This window comes from Sciurus vulgaris, assembly GCF_902686455.1.
Source record: "Sciurus vulgaris genome assembly, chromosome: X".
Classification (NCBI taxonomy): domain Eukaryota; kingdom Metazoa; phylum Chordata; class Mammalia; order Rodentia; family Sciuridae; genus Sciurus; species Sciurus vulgaris.
This window is the reverse complement of record NC_136471.1, coordinates 104590282-104611354: the sequence shown is the minus strand read 5'-3', so window position 1 is coordinate 104611354 and position 21073 is coordinate 104590282. Positions and strand designations below refer to the sequence as shown.

Genomic DNA, 21073 nt, shown 5'->3' with positions numbered 1-21073 from the left:
TCAGAGCCATGAATATGGAAGATTTGGAAGGCTTGACATGAACCAGTATGTAGTGGGAAGGAAACCTAGCATGATATTGTTTCAGATCAGGACCAAGAGATCTCCTGGAGAAGTGGAGAAATCTTAGAAAAAAAAGGTGTATCCATAATGGGGTGTGGGAAGGGGGCAAGAATGGAGGAAGGAGGGACTGTATAGAGGGAAAAGAGGGGTGGGAGGGGTGAAGGGAAGGAAAAAATAACAGAATGAATCAAACACCATGACCCTATGTAAATGTATGATTACACAAATGGTATGCCTCTACTCCATGTACAAACAGAGAAACAACATGTATCCCATTTGTTTACAATAAAAAATAAATAAATAAATTTTTTAAAAAGGTGTATCTATCCTTCAATGCCAGAGCAAATGTAATAATGTAATTGCCCACATTAAGAACTGCTGTGAGAGATTCCTGGTGATGATGGAACTCACCAAAGGATCTCCCAAAGCATCCCACAAGACTGAGTCAGTCTCAAACCCCTACACCAGCGCTAGATAGCCAGGACATAACCTTAGAATAGAACCAAACTTTCTATTGGCTCTTAACTTCTCACCTTCCCTTGGTTTCGTTTGGAAGAATGGATGGCAAGGAAACAGAAGCAAGAGCTCATAGCCCTTTTTCCCCCATAGAGGAGGCCTGCTTGTATCAAGCATGAGTTGGAAGAGAAAGGTGTCAACTTGCAGTAAAGTTCTTAAGCTTTTTTTTTAAATAATTCTGTTATTATATTATTATTACCTATTATTTTACTGAGACTCTTTGGGTTAATATAATAAGCAGAGGTCTTCGTGCTGTTTCTGAAAGTTCCTAGAAAAGCTACAGGGCCCATTGTATTTTCATTTAGGAATAAAGAACAAAAACCAAAGCCAAAACACAAGTCTTCAAGAACACATTTGAAAGGGAGTTGGGGGTGTGAAATGGTATTCTACAGTGCATTACAAATTCTGCTTATGCAGTTTAATGATTTTAATAATGATAACTAAAAGGTATCAAATGCATATTACATACCAGGCACTATCTGTTTTTTGTTTGTTTGTTTGTTTGTTTTTTGGGTGCTGGGGATCGAACCCAGGGCCTTGTGCCTACAAGGCAAGTACTCTACCGACTGAGCTATCTCCCCAGCCCCACTATCTGTTTTATATGTGTTAAATGATTTCATCCTTGCCAAAGACCCTGTAGGATTATTATGCTCATTTTCTCAGCAAGAAATTTAGGTGCAGAGAGAAGTTAGGTAACTTACCTGAGGTTCCATGACTAGTAAGTGTCAAAGTTACTCATATGGGCTATTTCAAGTGAATCATGTTATGGTTTGTATGTGAGGTGTCCCCAAAAAGCTCATGTGTAAGACAATGCAAAAAAGGTTTACAAAAGAAATTATTGGGATATAAGAATCTTAACACAAGCAGTGAATTAATCCACTGATGGGATTGACTGAGTGATAACTGAAGGTAGGTAGGGTGTGGCTAGAGGGTGGGTCATTGGGAGTGTGACTTTGGGGTATATGTTTCATCTGGTGAATGGAGTCTCTCCCTCTGCTTCCTGATCATGATGTGAGCTGTTTCCCTCTGCCACACTCCTTCTCCATGATGTTCAGCCTCACCTCAAGCCCCAAAGAATGGAGCTGGCTATCTATGGACTGAGACCTCTGCAACCATGAGCCCCCAAATAAACTTTTCCTCCTCTAAAATTGTTCTTCTCAGGTCCTTTAGTCAGAGCATCAAAAAAGCTGACTAAAATCAGAATTCAGTTTCTTTCCACAAATTCTTTTCTCTCGACCATCCAAAGTACTGGATATCTAAAATATGAATAGTGGCTATATCAGTTTCAAAACACTAACACTTTGTAGGCACACATGAGACTACAGTGAACTTTGTCATATTTTGTTTGATGAATAGAAATGGACCACAGTACAACATTTTTTTTTTTTTGTTAAATCAATGTTTCTCTTCTTCGTTTTCTTCTTTTGTAGGTGTGGACAACCACTACAAAATGAAGTACAGTTGAAGGGTCGTGACCTTCTTACTCTAAAGAACTTCACAGGAGAAGAAATTAAGTACATGCTGTGGCTATCAGCAGATCTGAAATTTAGGATCAAACAGAAAGGAGAAGTACATAACATTTTCTTCTTACCTTCCATTACTACCAATCAGCCTTTTCAAAGGCAATCTTCCCAAAGAATGAGGGAAAATAAAATACATTAAAATTCCTAAACAGTAGCTAAGTAATGAAACCTCACAGTCAAGGTAATTGATCATCACTGAGTGTACAGGCATATAAAAAGCATAAAAATCAGTTATTCTATGACAAGTCATTGCACTCCTTTCATGTGGAATGCTAAAATTCATTATTAACTGGATCAGAACCTAAGAAATCATTTGTCTGGAAAGATTTTATTTTTATACCTCTTTTTTTTCCCTCTGTGTGTTTTCTATCAAGTTAAAAATAAGGATGGTTTATTTTTTCTGGCAATAAATTCCAGTTCTAGAAGCATATCAGATATAAGATTGTTAGGATAATATTTGAAAATTCTCAATGATGTGATGGTGTCTAAAAAGCATTAAATTAGCAAGGAAACAATTAAATGGTAGCCAAGTAGAGAAAGAGATGGAATATGGTGCTTAGCTAAAGCATTATTCTGCATTTTGAGCAATTTCTGTTTGAAACACAGTTAATTAATGCAGTAGCTTCATTTAGCCTGCTTAATTGTGAAAGCATTTTTATATTCCAAGCTTGTTCAAAAGCTTTTTCAAGAGCTTGTTTCAGGTTGATAAAGTTCGACACGACCTTGATTTTCTTATCTAGTTGGCTAGCTCTCCAAGCACCAATGTACAAACAGGGGACAGGAGTGACTCCAGCTGCTGTGCGTTGGTGTTCCCATAGAACCCTTGAAATGAAGAGAGAGGTGTCCTGAGATCCCAGGCCTTTGTTCTTCACAGTCTGTACATGAGGAAGGTTAGCTGGCAGGAATCTATTTGTTCCAGAACTTATCCTATCAGGAAGTCCATCAACAGAAGAGGAAGGAGGAAGAGCTCCACCCCACACCCAAACTCTCCAGATTGTTTTCGAATGACTTCCAGAAACAAAGCCTTTGTATTCCCATGAGAATGCAAAACAGTGTCTAGCTGAAAATCTGAGACTTTCGTTACTGACCTAAATAGGAGTCTTAGTGTTTAGTGATCCAGTAGCTTATTCCTAGCAAAGAAAACACCACAAAACAAACATTTTCAGGGTCATGAACAACTGAATGGGGATTTCAATGGGGTTATGTAAGACAATGGTTCCAATACGAAATATCATTAGACTTTGGAATAAATGCCGAGGTTGAACCCATAATAATTAATATTACTTTCCTAATTGCATGTCAATAAACTGTGGGAGTTACTATTCCCTTTCCTCATTTGTATTGAAAAAGAAAAATAAAACTGCTTTAAATTCACTTTTTAAACAATACTGTGAATATTTATTTGGAAGGGGTGATTAGTTATTCTATATTTTTAGTAATGTAAACAATAAGTTTTGATATATAATCCCCCATGTTGGATGTGAAATATATTTTGCATTTTAATTATATTTTGTCCTTGATTTTCAGTATTTGCCTTTATTGCAAGGGAAATCCTTAGGCATGATTTTTGAGAAAAGAAGCACTCGAACAAGATTGTCCACAGAAACAGGTGAGTCTACTGAAAAACATTTGTGTTAAAGAGGACTTCGACCCACTTGTTGTCAGGTAAGGCCTTGGGAATGTAAGTCAGTGGGGGAATTTGTCCCGTTAGCAACCACAAATAGCAAACATTTTCACTGGGAGCAGCAGTGTAAGCCCATGAATGCTTCTTCCAATTCTCATAAGAAGCTGTGAGCAGAAAGATTAACTTCATCTGTAGGAATTCCATGATTTGAATACAAGTTCCACATAACCCTTCATGTTGAAGGCAAAATGTAGATGGACACAAAAATCTCAGGCCTCAAACTCATGTGAGTAACAAATGTGTCTATTTTGATAACACATGAAGAAATTTTTCTTGTATGTCCCATTTGTGCTGCCTGGTGGAAACAATTGCCACAGTAGGCAATCCTCAGTTGTTTCAGGGTTTTCTTTGTCACTTTCAGGTCCTCTCCCTTTCCCCACAGGCATGGCTAAATCCTGGAGGGTATCTGAATGTCAAGATATCTAGGGATCTTGGTTCTTGGTTATCAGGACTTCATCATCAAATGTCTATGCTAGAATCTGCTGGGACTTCTACATTTCTGTTGGATCTTGGCAATCTCCGATTTACTGCAGGGTCTGCTTCACTCTAATCACAAGACCTGAATATATCTTTGTTTGGTTCTCTCAAATTCTTGATAGCTATCCAAGCCACACTGGGCCCAGAGATACTGAAAGTTTGTCTTTGCTCTATTGTTCCTTCCACAGGCTGGGTGCCAGGGAGCTTTGGAACTGTCACCCCCTCTTAGAGCTCTGTTTTAAAAGCAAGAAACAGTTTTTCTCAGTTCTGGGGTTCTTCAAACTCATCTGAGATTTCTATCATGTTTATTGCCATTTGGAAATTGGCCCGGGGAATACACATCTGGTACAGTGTCAAAGGTCCATCCACTTGTATTTCTGTGGCTTCCTCTCCCTTACTCCCCTTCCAGTTCCCAGTGTTGGAGGCCAGGTGATAAAACAGGAGGAAAAACTGGCTCTGACTACCCATGTGTTCTTCCAAATCTATTGTTTGTGCCTAGAATCCCAGGCTGCTGAAACTCAAATTGCCTCATTTGTCTCAAGCTATTATCTCTGTGATGAGTTTCAAAAAGTCTATTTTGACATTTATAAGCCTTGAATTGCTTCTTTCTTTTTCTCTACATTTCTGCTCCATCAGCCCTCCCTTGAATCCATAATATGACCACTCAAATAGACAATCAGACAAGGTTGAGGAGGAAGTATCACAAACAAAAATATATCAGCTTGTTCTTTTAGTATCATATCCTACCTTATAAGCATCAGAGCTTTCTAGTGCTTACACATAAACAACTACTGTACTACATGTGGTTTTTGTGTTACTTATAATGAATGATCAATAATGAAGTTCATCAATAACAAAACTGAAATTCAGGGGAATTAAGTGACTTCTCAGTTCACTCAATTAATACAAATAGCACCAGGATTCAGATATCAAACCCATTCTTCTTGTTGCTGCAATCCCTTTGCTCCTTGAGAGAAGGAAGCAGGAAGAGGAGAAATATATAAGGTGTCACCTAATTTTAAAAGTCCTAGGAAAAAAATAGAAGAGTATATTTTGCTCTGTAAAGCAACTACCAATCAATAATTCTCAAATTCTGCTCCCTTCTGACACTGGTCTTTCGTGAGTTGGGCAGAATTTTATTTCATCTTTTTCAAAATCTTTAGCATTACAAATTAAAACTACACTGAGATGCCATCTCACTCCAGTCAGACTGGCAATTATCGAGAATACAAGTAGCAATAAATGTTGGTGAAGATGTGGGAAAAAGGTTCACTTATACATTGCTGGTGGAACTGCAAATTGGTGCAACCACCTTGGAAAACAGTATGGAGATTCCTTTGAAAATGTGGACTAGAACTACCATTTGATCCAGTTATCCCACTCCTTGGTCTATACCCCAAAGGACTTAAGATAAGCATACTACAATGATGTCGTACATCAATGTTTATAGCAGCTCAATTCACAATAGCCAAGGTATGGAACCTTGGTGTCCTTCAACAGATGAATGCATAAAGAAAATGTGGTATATATATATATATATATATATATATATACAATGGAATATTAGACTTAAAGAAGAATAAAACTATGGCATTTGCAGGTAAATGGATGGATGTGAAGACTCATGCTAAGTGAAATAAGCCAATCCCCAAAAACCAAAGGCCCAAAGTTCTCTCTGATAAATGGATACTACCCATAACAAAGGAGGGTAGGGAGGGGAAGAATAGAAGTTCATTGGATTAGACAAAGGGGAATGAAGGGAAGGGAGGGAGGATGGGACTAGGAAAGACAATAGAATGAATCAGACATAACCTTCCTTTTTTAAAAAAATAGTTTTTTAGATGTTGACAGACCTTTATTTTATTCATTTATTTATATGCGGTGCTGAGAATCGAACCCAGTGCCTCACACATGCCAGGCAAGTGCTCTACCCCTGAGCCACAACCCCAGCCCCAGCTTTCCTGTTTTCATATGTGAATACACAACCAGTGAAATTCCACATCATGTACAACCACAAGAATGGGCTCCTACTTAGAATAAGTTATACTCCATATATGTGTATGTCAAAATACACTGCTGTCATGTATATCTAAAAAGAATAAATAAAAAAATTCAATAGCAAAGAAAATTAGCATTAGTCCTTAACATAGGTAGTCTTCTTCAAAGCCACCAACAGTGATGATGAATAGATTTTTGAATTGATGAATTGACTGAAATGGATTTTTCTTCGTTGTTTGTGTTTGTACCACTTTTCTCTGTTCAAATGTTATGTTTAATATCAAAATGTCCCTGAAGAATTGATCAATTTCACCATTCACAGTAATGTGATAGTTAAGCTATTAATGAAAACAAGAGTGAGGATTTAACATGTTTTTAGATGTAGACTTTGTGCCAAATACTCTATATTAATTGCATGGATTATCTCGCTTAATCCTCACAACAACTCTATGAGGACAAGACCATTAATAAAAACAGGCTTCAGTGGATTCAGGAAATGACCAGTGGAGACACAGTTAATGAACAACAGACCCAGGATTGGAAGTTATTATTAAATGTATTTTTTAAATACCTAGTTTAATTCAGGCATGTAATGGTCATGTTTTATTCTAGTAAATTTTTTTCTACAAATGGAATTAAACCTTCTGTTAAATGATGGTTTTCTCTAAAGAAATGTTCTAAAACCTGTACGTAATTGTAAACCATCACAACAAATATATGAGGAAAGAGATGTTCTTCCCTGAAAACTTAAGGTTCACAGAGTATTTGGTATTATCCTCGATAAGTACCTGTGGGTCTAATTACTTATGGCATGCTGCCCAACTTGGTAGTAGGGCAATCAGTCAGAGTGAGAAGCTGCTTAAAAGCTTATGGAAATGGTACACTCCAATCAGAATCATGGCAGAGAACTTCTATTGATTTGTGCATCTTAATAGTCATCATTTGGTATAATTTTTTCAACAGATGCAATAGGCCCGGCCTGTTTCATTGGTGTTTAGAATGAAAATAGGATGTAATTAACTAGCTATTCCTGTCCTCAGAGATGTATCAACCCCTAGGATGGGGTGAGCCTCACATGATGGTCCTTGAGGGGAGGAATGGGGGGGAAGGAAAAAATAACAGAATGAATCAAACACCATTACCCTATGTAAATGTATGATTATACAAATGGTATGCCTTTACTTCATGTACAAACAGAGAAACGAGTTGTACCCCATTTGTTTACAATTAAAATAAATTTAAAAAAAGAGTCAAAGACCCAGGGGCTGGGAATGTAGCTCAGTGGTAGAGTATGTGTGTAGCTCCCCAGCACCAGAAACAAACAAAACAGCAGAAATATACTTACTTCAGGGAACAGAATAAAATCATCCACTCAATTTAAACCATATTAATTGTTTATAGAATATGTTCATTTAAATGTAACATGCCAGCCCAGTGTGGTGGCACATGCCTGTAATCCCAGCAGCTTGGGAAGTTGAGGCAGGAGGATTGTGAGTTGAAAGCCAGCCTCAGTAACTTAGCGAGGCCCTAAGCAACTCAGTGAGACCCTGTCTCTAATAAAATATAAATAGGGCTGGGGATGTGGCTCAGTGGCCAAGTACCCCTGAGTTCATTCCCCAGTGCCAAAAATTAATAAACAAATAAATAAATAAAATGTAACATGTCTATAGAAAAACAAACAAATCACTAAGTGTATATGTAATTCAATGAATTCTTATAGTGAACCAATCGGTAAAACTAACACCCAGATATAGAAACAGAATGTTAGTAGCAACCAGAAGCCCTCTCCTCCCATGTTTTATTTCCTTCCACTTGCCCCATCCAAGGGTAACCATTATTCTGGCTTCTAACACAGATTCGTTTTGACTCCTTTTGAACTTTATATAAATGGAATCATTAAGCATGTGTGCTGTGGTATTTGGCTTCTTTCACTCAGCATTTACATTTGCGAGGTGCATCCTCGTTGCTGTGTGTACTTGTAGCTCATTCACTCCTCATCTACTCTGTGTATGCCTCCCTGGCATGCCAGGCAATTCTCCTGTGTGTCTGATGATTATATTCTTTTATTCCAAATTAATTGAGCTGATAGACAGATACATTTATTAATCTCAGTAAGTGCAGTAGCTGATAGAAAAATGCACAGGGCATTCTAAGAGATGGTTCTTTTCATCATTTAACAGATATAATTCATTTTCAAGGTGAAATAGAAGTTGGTGCCTTAGCAGCTCTTTCAAGTTCATCATCTTTAAAAAGATGCCAATACAAAAATTGTGATACTATTCTACAGTTATAAAACTCAAGCACAGAGAGGTTAGTAAGACACTGTCTCAAAATTGAAAAAAAAAATGGGCTGGGAGTGTGGCTCAGTGGTAAAGTGCCCCAGGTTAAAAAGCTTATTGGTTATAATCACCACTAAACTCCAATAGCTCACTTCACAGATAATAGAAATTTGTTTTTTGTATTATTAAAATGAGGGAATGTTTGCTAATGTGGAAAATGAGTCCTCTCTCCCAAGTCCTTCCTTCTTGCATTCAAGGAGTGTTTGTTAGCACACAAAAATCGACCAGGATGCAAACCTCCTGAGTCAACTCAGCTGTTTATTCAGGGGGGTGCAGGGAAGAAATGGCACCCATGGACCCACTTTTCTGGTGGAAAATGAGCCACTGAACAAAGAAAGGAACTGGGTTTATATAGGTTATTTTGAGGAGTGGATCAGTGTGCATATCAGTTTTCTTGGGCACCTGAGAATTTAATTTTTTGGGGTTCAGGGTCTGTGACCAGTGTCTGGAGAGGATTACTTTGAAGGAGATTAATGCCTCCTAGAGACTGTTACTTTAGGGATGACAAATCACCTCTTCCCTGTCTGCAGCTAGAAGATGCACTTGGGAGATGAAGGCTGTCAGTTCATGGCCTCTTTTTCACTCCCTTTTTCTCAGACTTCATTATCTTGGGGATTTCTCATTCTCTATATCTATTAGTATTTCTTGAGCACTTACTATTCACCAATATTTATTTTAAGTGCTTGAGTGATACATCAGTAAGTAAAACAGGAAAATCCCCACATTTGTGGAGCTTGCCTTCTAATGTGTACACAGACAATAGACACAAGAAACAAATGGATGATATAATATGTTGGAAGGTGATAGTGCTCTCAGCAAGCAGAAGAACGTGATCAGAACTGAGTGAGAAATGTACACCATTCTTGGGACTTTAGTTTTTACTCTGAGTGAAATATGGGCTCAATGGAGTGTTTTGGATAAAGGAGTGACAAGATCTAACATGCACTTTAAAGGGTCACTCTGATCCTTTTGAGAATAGGCCATGGCGGGTGGGGATGTGTAGAAACAAGATAGAAGCAGTGAAACTTGTCAAAAGAGGGGGGAAGGGAGGGACTGGAGCCAGGTTGGTAGTAGAGACAGTGGCAGAGGGACACATTCTAGATATGTTTGGAAGGGAGAGCCATCAAGATGACTTATGAGGGGCTGGGTTTGTGGCTCAGTGGTAGAGCATTTGCCTAGTATGTGTGAGGCACTGGGTTTGATCCTCAGCACCACATGAAAATAAATAAATAAGATAAAGGTATTGTGTCCATCTACAACTAAAAATATTTGAAAAAAGATGATTTATGAATTTGGTAGAAGAGTGATATCAAGGATGACTTCAAGATTTCTCCCTGTGCAACTGTGAAAGGGGAAGATCAGGAGTTCATTTTGGGGTATATTGAGTTTAAGGTGTTTATCAGATATACAAAGAAAGATGATGAAAAGTCAGTAGGATAAGAGTCTGGAGTTTTGGAGTGAGATCTGGCTTAGAGATATTTGGAAGTCATCAGTATATAGAGGGCATTTAAGTCCCTGGGACTGGATACAGTTATAAAAGGAGTGAGTGTAGATTGAGAGAAGAGGACCAAGAACTGACCCAGAGATGCACTAGCACTCAGAGGTCCAGGAAACATAGAAGGAACCAGAAATTTGCACTGTGAAAGAACAACTACCAAGGTAGATAGAAAAGCAAGAAGGTGTGTCCTGGACCCTGTGTGAATAAAGTTTTAGGAGAAAGCCATGGTCTGCTGTTAAACGCTGCTAGGTCAAGAAGAAAGAGGACTGAGAAATGACTGCCAGAGTTAGCATCATGAAGGTCATTTGGTGACCTTGGTGACAGGATTTTTGATGCAGTGGAAGTGGTGGAGGGTGAAGTCTTATGGGACTAGGTTGGGTGGAAATGAGACAGGAGGTACTAAAGGAAGTAAGAACAAAGAGTTTTGTTACAAGTGGGGAGCAAAGAATTAAAGGGATAACTGATAAGGGAAGGGGGACCAAGAGGAAAATTTGTGTTTGTTTTTCAAGTGAAAAAAAAAAAATGAGTACAGCCCAATGAAGATGTAAGTGATAAAAGGAAGAAAGAGAAAAATTGTTAGAGCAATGTCCCTGAGCAGGCCAAAGGGGTGACTTCGAGGGTGTGAGTGGAGGTGTTACAGGGGGCATGGATAGTCCATCTATGCTTAACAGAAAGGAAAGCAGAGTATGTGGATACAGATACTGGCAGGTAGGAACATGGGAGTGGAGTCTGGTAGTTCTACTCTGATTGCTGTGATTTTTATTCAGTGAGGTAGGAAGCAACAGCTGGGTGCTGGCTCTACTTTCCAAACAGATCAAGCAACCAACCATTTTCTGACCACTTTAACTGCTACCACCGTAGACCAAGCTATCAACTCTCATCCAGATTTTTACCCGTGTCCTAACTGGTCTGCCCGCTTCTGCCCCACTGCTTATGTCTTATTGGAACATAAGTACAATTGCATCATTCCTCTGCTTCAACGTTGAATGGCTTCTCATCTTAGACAAAAGTCAAAGTTGTTGCCTTCCCCTCACCTTCCTTCTGTAGCCCCACCTCCTACTACTCTCCCCCTCACCTACTCTGAACCTTCCATACCAACCTTCTTATTGTCCTTTGAATCTACCAATTAGAACCCTCCCACAGACAGGACCTTTGCACATGCTTTACCCACTGTCTCATTTATTTTCCATAGCCCACTACCTATCTTCCTCAGATCTTCATATGAAAGTCCCACAATCAGTGTGGTTTCCTTGACTATGCTATTTTAAATGACAAGTCCTGTCTCTTATATTTCCTATCCCTCCTCTTTTTTTTCTTATAGCACTTATCAGAATCTATAATTCTGATAATTATAGATTATCAGAATAATAATTCATAATTATTCAGAATAATAATTCTTATAATTCATTCACTCACTTGGTCTAGTATCTATAACTCTCCATTAGAATATAAAAAGTTCCATGTAGACAGGGACTTGTGTCTTGTTTACAATACTTTCCTCAGTGCCTAGAACAGTACCAGGTACATAATTTTAGAAAAATAATGGATGAATTTCAGAACCAAGCTGTGAGGCCAGGACTTATAGTTATTCCACAGAGATGAGATATGCCAGTCACCTAAAATTTGGTTTGGTTGTTGACAGTGAGAAACCGCACATGAGCCAATAGGGCATGGAAAGGTTTGTTACTCACATAATGTAGATTTCTGGGCAGAGCCAGACTGATTCTCAAGCTAGTATAAAAGCACCTCAAGAGAGCAGAGAAGTGATGTTAGGTTGGGGGTGCGACTAGGGTGAAGGTCCTGTGTACAGCTTAGGGCTTGTGGGATTTGAACCTTTTGCTAGTGTTAAATCAAGGAGCACCTGCATTTCCCTAGAGTGCCCAGATGTAGGGCAGAAAAGGAAGGTGGAGAAGTGAGCTTGAATGCTTTCAGGAGTCAAACATCAAAATGGCGTCAGACTCTTCATTAAGGACCCATAGCAAGCAGGACCATTTGGGTGTTTCATATTCTCTAATTCTACCTAGAACCTAGCACATCTGATCTACAAGGGATCTCAGGACTCTAGACAAACTGCCTTATTTTACAGATGAAGAAAAATCTGAGTATAGTTTCACTAAGTTGTCCTGTTCCTGTAGATCGCCAGGTGGTGGGCTCAGGGGCTGGCTCCCCTACAGGGATTATAAAACAATCTTGCACAATTTTTTAGATTCTTTGATTCTCAGAATTCCTGTCTACGAAATTCTTATAGCAACATGTACTGTGCACTTTGACAGAGCAAAGGATTCAGTGGAAGGATGTTTATCAAGTGCTAGCACATGATTATGCTCTGTGAATAATTATTGCAAGAGGCAGAACACAGCAGCCTCTGGCTAAAAAACATTTGGTTTGGATGTATTTAAGAGAACACTTTTAAGTATAAAATAGGTAGAATATAATCATTTCATTTTTATACAGTAACAAATAATGACAATTTTTCAAATGAATAGAAAAGTAGAAAGATTAGCAGAAAGAGCACACTAATACCTCTCACATCTGTCTAACAATTGTCAATATACTACTTTCTTTATTTTATTGCTGAAATATTTATTATTATTTTAGATGTAGATGGACACAATACCTTTATTTTATTTGTTTATTTTTTTTTGATGCCACAAACGTGCTAGGCAAGGGCTCTGCCGCTGAGCTACATACAGCCCAGTCCCCTGCTGAAATATTTTAAAGTGAATGAAAAGTATAGTGATATTTTTTATCCCAAAATACATCAGTTTGCATCTTTTTAAAAACAAAGAATATTTTACTATATAGTTCTAATATCATTATTATACATAACAAAAATAATGATTCCTTAATATCATTTAATACCAGTCCATATTCAAATTACATTATTGTAATTTTGTGAAGGCATCAGAAGAGAATTTGATAAGTCCTTGAGTCAAATTCTCATTTATGGGTCTAAAACTCCTCACCTCCCCCAATTCACTATGCAATTAATGATTTCTTCCTCCTTCATGGAAAGCAGATGGGATTATCAAACTGTGACTGTTGTGTATTTCCCAAAAGATAAATTAGGTACAATGCAATATGGAGGAAAAAAGTAATATTTGCAAAATACCTTGGACAAGTCTCTATCTTGTAATTATGTTTATTTGCCTTTAATTATATATTGGAGGAAGTCTGACCATTGAACCCGTCTCCAGTGAGATAGCAAAGTTCTGGCTGGATGTCACCATCTCCCACAGGATTTTGCCAGAGAAAGTGACAAAAGGGCTCTGCTTGTGCCTGCAAGTTTAGCTGTGACTCAGAGCAGAGTTCCCTGTAGCATCCTCTTCAGACCAATAGAATGTGTTAAAAGGGCAGAGCTGGGTAGAAGCCATCTTTGTCTGCTCAGGTATCCGCTGTACCTCTCAATGCAAGGGCAACTGAAAAAGCAGCGAGCATAATGTGTGAATGGTCCTTAGCTTATCCTCATTAGAAATCAGTAAAGTGACCCATTAGCACTTAGTGACTTGAAAACACCATCTCTTTGTTTGCTTTATTTTACTTTCAAGCTATTTTATCCTTTTTAAATTTTTTAAAATTTGTTCTAATTAGTTGTACATGACAATAAAATGGATTTATACATTTTGATAGACCATAAATAAATGAAATATAATCTCTCATTTTTCTGATTATACATATTGCAGGATCACATCAGTCATTCAGTCATATATGTACGTGAGGTAATAATGTCTGTTTTACTCTACTATCAGTCCGTCCCCATACCCCTTCCCCTGCCTTCACTCCCTTCTGCCTATATGAAGTAACTCCATTCTTCCCTATCCCCCATCCCCCTTATTGTGAATTAGCATCTGCAAATCAGAGAAAACATTCGGCCTTTGGTTTTTTGGGTTTGGCTTGTTTCACTTAGCATGATATTCTCTAACTCCATCCATTTACCAGCAAATGCCAAAATTTCATTCTTCTTTAAAGCTGAGTAATATTCCATTGTATACATATACCACATTGTCTTTATCTATTCCTCTGTTCAAGGGCACCTAGGTTGATTCCATAGTTTAGCTATTGTGAGTTGAGCTGCTATAAACATTGATGTGGCGGTATCGCTTTTTTAGAAACAAAGGTATAATTGCTTATAGTAAAATGCACAGCTCTTAAGCATGTACTTTAGTCACTGTTGACAAATGTATATATCTATGTAACCCATAGTAACCCACAAACTGTGTCAAGATATAAGACATTTTTATTGCGGTGCAATAAAATTTTTGGTGCAGTGGTGCACATCTGTAATCCCAGTGGCTCAGGAGGCTGAGGCAGGAGGATCTTGAATTCAGGGTTAGCCTCAGCAACTTAGGGAGGCCCTAAGCCACTTAATGAGACCCTGTCTCAAAATTAAAATAATAATAATAAAAAGGGTTGGTGTTGTAACTCAGTGGTTAATTAGTCCTGGCTTAACTCCACAAACATTTTCATTACCCTAGAAAATTCCCCAATACTCCTTCTCACTCATTCACCCACTCCAGAAGCAGCCAAAGTTTTAATTTTCGCCACTCTAGGTTAGTTTTTTTGCTTTTGTTTTTGGAACCACAGCCTTTACCTGAGCCACATCCCCAGCCCTATTTTGTATTGTATTTAGAGAAAGGGTCTCACTGAGTTACTTAGGGCCTCGCTCAATTGCTGAGGTTGGCTTTGAACTCTTTATCCTCCTACCTCAGCCTCCCTATCCACTGGGATTACAGAGGTGTGCCACTGTTCCCAGCTTTAGGTTAGTTTTACCTAGACTAAATCTTTACATAAATGGAATCATGTAGTATTTATTCTTTTGGATCTAACTTTTTTTCATATTATGTTGTGATAGTTCATTCCTGCTTATTACGGAGCAGTTTTCCATTGTAACCTGTAATGTCCCACATAAATGTTTTATTTTTCCATTTTTCTGGTTGGACATCTTTCTATATTCTAAAGAATCAAAACTAGACATAGATCCCAAAAGGGAACAATGTTCCATCACTGCCATGTCCCTAACAAAAGGATGCAGAACTGGGCATCCACCTGAAGGAAAGTTAAGTCCTTATGCACAAAATTTCATCCACTTCCCTGAATTCTTCATTTTGCTTTGCTTGGAAATTTCCTGTCAGAGAGGTGGAAGAGCTTTAAAGATTGTCACTTGTCAGTTACAAGTCAATTGCTCATAATTTTGTTTCACACTTTAGTTCTTTTTTATTCCAAACTGCTTTCTTTTTCTTTTATTACAGGTTTTGCACTTCTGGGAGGACACCCTTGTTTTCTTACTACACAAGATATTCACTTGGGTGTGAATGAAAGTCTCACAGACACAGCTCGGTTGGTAAATCTTTTCTTCTCTCTAAAGCTTATTTCAGAATCGGATGGATAAATTTCAAAAAGAAAATGTGCTTCTCTTTAAATAATGGTTTTCCCTCCCAGAATCCTTTGTACCATTCTCCATTTTCTCCTTCCCTGTTTACCTGATATTTGTAATGCCTCTCTATCATCCTCTGGCCACGTTCCATGAATTAAGATAATTTTTTCTTAGCAATTTTTGAAGAATTTCTGAATATAAAATTTCAAACAATGAAACTCAGAAATCATCAAGTATGATTCTTACATTTAATAGTTGTGAAAATCGAGGTCTGGGAAAATTAACATAACTGGTTAGTATCAGAGTAGGTAATGATATGAATAGCTGACTTTTATTGAATATTTATTATGTGCCAGCTACTACTCTTGGTTAATCTTTACAACAAACCAAACATTAACAAATAGAGGTGAAACAATCTAATTAAGAACAAACTAGCTATTGTAACACAAAATTTCAAATGTCAATGACTTATCACAGTGCAGACATTCCTGACTAGTAAGAGGGAAGGACAGATTATTAAGGTACATGTTCATTCAGCAACTGACTGAGAGTAGCTGTGCCATCTTCAACATGTGGCCTCCAAGGTCACCCTGGATGTCAACATCCAGCTAGGACCTAGGAGAAGAGAGCATGAAGAAGGAATACTTGCTTCAAAGTCACCTTAGCAGGGAAGTGACACAATCACTTCCATTCACATTCCATTGGCAAGTATTAGGAGCTCAGCCTAACCTAGATGAAAGGAGAGATGGCAAAAGGCTCTTGTCCTCTACGTTATAGTGAAAGACTGAAACAGGCCTTCCGACTCCACATGCAATGCTCTCACCACTATGCAATGTCTGACTGAGAAATCCAGAGCAAATGTCTTTGTTACATGTTTTACCCTCAATAGAGAAGACTGATGCTTTTCTTCCTGAAATGTTATGCTGTAAAGAAACTCCTTGTAGACACTGTCTGCTTTCAATGGCAACAACCCAAGCATACACTAAAGAATTTGCCTTATTTGACTTGCTGAAGAGATTTCAAATATCTCATCTTCAAAACTTTTTCTTATGTTATTTCAGGTGGGGCAGTGCCAGAAGTGTGATTAGCCTCTGGATACTAGAAACAGAAAGAATAAATGAACACAAATGAGTTTTTCTTCCAGATAGGTTGCCACTGACAGATTATATTTGTCTGATGATTTTGCTTACACAAAAGTGAAACACTTTATTCATAAGCACATATCAAAATCAGGCTAAAGGATGAAGCCAGAGACATATCCAGGAGAGAAGTTTCAGTGGGGATTCTCTACACAGGACCAGGTGAACCATGGTGACTCAGTCATGTATGAACTAGTGGTTGGAAAAGTGTGCAGTTAAAGGAACATCAAGCATCCAATGAAGACTTAAGCTGGGCAGATTAGCATCCAGAAAGAGGTCAGGGCCTAGAAATCAGTGAAGTGGAAAGGATCCTAAAAGTAAGAAACAAAGAGCCAAGCATGGATTGAAATTGAGGATGAGTATAAACATGCTAACTGTGTGCCTGTTGTCCACACAATTCCCACTACATGTCCTTGTGTAGAGGAGTTCTAGAAAGATCCTGAGAAAAATAATGTGCTCACAAGTTCCAACATGATTGAAACTTTCCGAGTTCATATATTTAGTTCCATTGCTTCGTGAATGTATGGACGCATAAAACTGGATCCACATAGATTCAGTTGATCATTTCATCTTGTCCAAACAACTGAATGGAAACAACAGGCACCCATTAAAGGGTGTCTGGTATGGACCTCTTATGTCATTATCTCTAGATCTTTGTAAAGATCTTGCAAAGTATTATTGGCCTGTTTTTATAGATGAGGAAACCATAGCTCAGAGAAGTAATGGAAATTAGACACTAACTTAGGATTGAAATCATGCCATTTTTGTTTTAGGGTCAGGTTGTTTTGATCACCCTAAATGCTACTTCTATTCAGACCATGAAGAGGATAGTGAAATAAGTTATGGGAAGCATTGGCTTACGTGTAAGGAGGCCCCCAGGACCGGTAAGGGGCCTGAAGACTCAGAATAGTAATAATCAGCAAGGGGGACAGACACATGTGGTGAAGTCCATAGGAAACCAGGTGCAGTCTTCCAAAGTCTTCCCCTAGTGAAGTCACATAGGACATACTTAATTATCTTAGTAATGGATTCTGACAACACATGTGAAACGTCAACAAAGGAAACTCATTAGAGACTCAGTACCCAGGGGTTTTTATTGCAAGCTGGTAACATTGGGACACTCTCCCTGACATGCGCCCAAATTCCATATGTCCAAAGGAAAGCAGGCGTTCACCTTAAGTCATATTGTTTGTAAAAATGTTTTAAGCCTTGTGAGTCATTCTTATCAATCCTGGGAATGGTGGAAACTCTTCCCAGATTGAAATTCCCAGACATCATCCAAGTGCCAAGCTTGCAAGGAGATCTCTCAGAGAATAGCAGTCAGGTTTGCTATATAGTTAGTACTTTGGGGTAAGGCTTGGAAAACAGGATATTTGAGACATAATCTCAGCTTTCCCAGTTACCTACAATGTGATCTCACAGGAAAACATTCCTCGGAACCTTCATTTCCTTTCCTATAAAAGGAAGTCATTTGGATCTTTAAGTTACATTTTAATTCTCCTAAATGCATACACTGTGTTAGATATTAGGTGATAGTCCTTAAACAGAACTGTGTGTCCCAATGTAAACTATGTAGAGATAGATGCAGAAGAATTTAGGTCAGGGTAGAGGGCAGAGGTAGAGAGATTAATTCCATGGATTCTAAAACACAATTTAGGGATTATATTGGGGCATTTGTTAAGGAATTCTGGACCACACACTCAGAAATTCTAGTTCTCCAGCAAAGTTTCAGATCATGTGCAGTAATCTACATTTTTAGAAGCTCCCCAAGTGATCTAATGCAAGGGTAGGTGAACCATACTTTGAAGGGTCCTGAGTTGAGAGATGATAAAGAAACCTGGACTGTTGTGCTGTGAATGTAGACTAGTAAAGTCATGAATGGTAAAGAATGGATGGAGCATAAGAGGTTTTTATGATTTCATGTCAACTGATTATGACAGGTGACTAGATAATGGAAGTGAAAAGATTCCAGATTCATTACTCTTAGAGAATGTGTATGTGTGTGTGTGTGTGTGTGTGTGTGTGTGTGTGTGTGTATACACATGCATGTGTGTAGACAGAGAAGGAAAGAGAAAGGAATTTCTCCTTTGGGGAGAAGGTATAGATCAGGTATTGGACATACTGCATGAGAGGTTGAACCTCTAAATGCACATGTCCACAAGCCACTGGAGATAAGCACCTTGGGCAACATTGGGAGCTGGAGAGTACCTGTAAGCTCAGCGTTAAAGAAATAGAAATGAACACCAGAGTCTCATGGGAGAATTGCAGAAGGTTGTACCTTGAAGGAAGGTGCAATTAGAGTAAAACAAGAATAAGGGTCGTTCACTATTAGAACAGTCTGGGATGGGAGATGGTGGATGTCAGAAAAGTGGATAGAGTGGCTACTGTGGAAATCTGGCTTTTTGCTGTGTACCCCATTATTACTTATTCTGCCAAAATATCTAACAAACAAGATATGCTGACACTCAGAAATTCAATAAACCCAAATTGAAGAAGACAAGAAAAATCCACTGCCTTCCACAGAAGCAATTGAACAGGAGAAGTAAAGAAGTGAATCTTAATGACATCTACCCTGCAATATGCACCACACAATCCTTAGCAATTGTCTCCTTTGCTTTTTGTAGAAGTTTAAATTTTTAAGATGAAAAGGGATTGGATGATGTTTAAATGACAGTGCTTGCCCTTTCAAATCAAGAAAATAGTGCACACCTGACACTGATTGATGGTGTCACTTCTTCAATCTACCTGTCTAGCTGCTTTGGGGGCCTGGTAGAATAAAAAGTGCCTGCATATTGGTGAAAGAAGAAACCAAGGGGGAATTTAGTGAATGCATTAACAGAAGGAGGGGGGGGAGCAAAGCTGGGCCAGGCTCTTGAAAGGTGTTAAATGCAATTTCCAAAGTGTCACTTATTTTTTTCAAGTGATTTAATTATTCATTTATTCAAAAAGTTATTGAATGCCTAGTTTTTCTTCCAGACATTTTAGCACTGAGAATAAAATGCTGATCAAGTCAAACAAGATTCTTGTTGGAGTGGAAATAAAATTTAGAGTGAGGAGGCTTTTACTAAATAAACAAATAAAGCATGAATAAAAGAGCAGGTTGAAATATGTACTATAAAGAAGCTAAGGCAGGGTGATCTGTCAGTGGAGGTGACCATCAAGTTGAGAACTCAATGTAGAGACAGAGCCGGACTTGCAAAGCTGTGGCAAGAGCATCACAGACAAAAGGAACTGCTAGTGCAAAGGCCTAAGGCAGCAACACACTGGATGTACACATGAATAGAAGAAAAATCAGAAATGTTCAAAAAGGTACAAGTCATGGGTGAATTCTCCTTAGCTAAGTCTGTGTTGAATATTGTGTAATCCAAAGGTAAGTTAAGGGGAGCACCAATAGGAGTTGTCTAATGATATTTTGGAGGAGTTGATGTAGTGGGGAGCCCCCAAATCCACTCCCAAGTCTGATGATTCATTAGGTAGACTTACTGGGCTCAATGGTTATATTCATGGCTAAGATTTATGACAACTAAGGGATACAAATCAAAATTATAAAGAATGGCTAGGGATATCAATCATTGGTATAGCACTTGCCAGGCATGTGCAAGGCCCTGGGTTCAATTTCCAACATCATGCATGTGCGAGTGTGTGTAAAAGTGAAAAGGAACACAGGGTGAAGTCTGGAGGAAGCCAGGCACAAGTGTCCAAGTCTTACCCAGTGGAGTCAAAGAGGATGCACTTAATTTTCTCAGCAAACCAGCTCTCAGGGCTTTTACTAGGAACTGGTTACATAATAATAACTTCTCTGCCTAGGACAAATCCAAATTCCAGACACACAGAAAGAAAGAAGGTATAGTGTGTGTACCCTCATCAATTCTGGAAGTGGTGGAAACCCTCCTAAAGTCCCAGTTCCAAGATGCCTGCTGAGGGCCACCCTTGTAAGCAGGTCTTCAAAGGATAGCTGTCACAGAGTCGCTATATTAAATCTTTTCTGTACAACCAGGTTCTCATCTCAATTCTGCATTTTGCAAGTTTTTTTTTTTTTTTTAATCTAGATGTTCTCTAATTGGTAAGGGTAACCTTAAGATTTGAGTTGTTTACTCACTTCGGTGCTGATCCCTAGAAGCCAAGTCTCCCATCAGTTAGAATCAACCCTGTTGCTCACTTTCCTCTTTTGAGGAGTCTCTCTCAGCAACTCTTTTCCACGCTCTAACATACCAGAAAGGACCAAATATACACATATGCATTGAGCTAAATTTGCTTCAGCTTGGATGACATTTTCAGATTTTGTCAATACCCTGATGCTCTACTGGGGTTAAGAGATAGATATTCTATTTTTTCCCTTGCCCTGGGCTTGTACTTTAAGATGTAACACCAGAAGTGACACCTTAGCATGACTCAGATCACTGATTCTTTGGAAATTTAAAATCAGATGGAACTTAGCAACAGCAGTGGAACATTATCACTCCAG

At 38.5% G+C, this 21073-nt stretch overlaps 1 protein-coding gene across 1 annotated transcript in view; it reads left to right on the top strand.

Moving 5' to 3' along the window:
• OTC (ornithine transcarbamylase) overlaps positions 1-21073 on the top strand; it is a 58634-nt gene that overhangs the window by 10660 nt on the left and 26901 nt on the right. The window contains exons 2-4 of the mRNA XM_079122960.1: positions 2007-2145; positions 3627-3708; positions 15345-15432. Coding sequence (XP_078979086.1) covers positions 2007-2145; positions 3627-3708; positions 15345-15432 — 309 coding nt within the window. The remainder of the gene's footprint in view (positions 1-2006; positions 2146-3626; positions 3709-15344; positions 15433-21073) is intronic.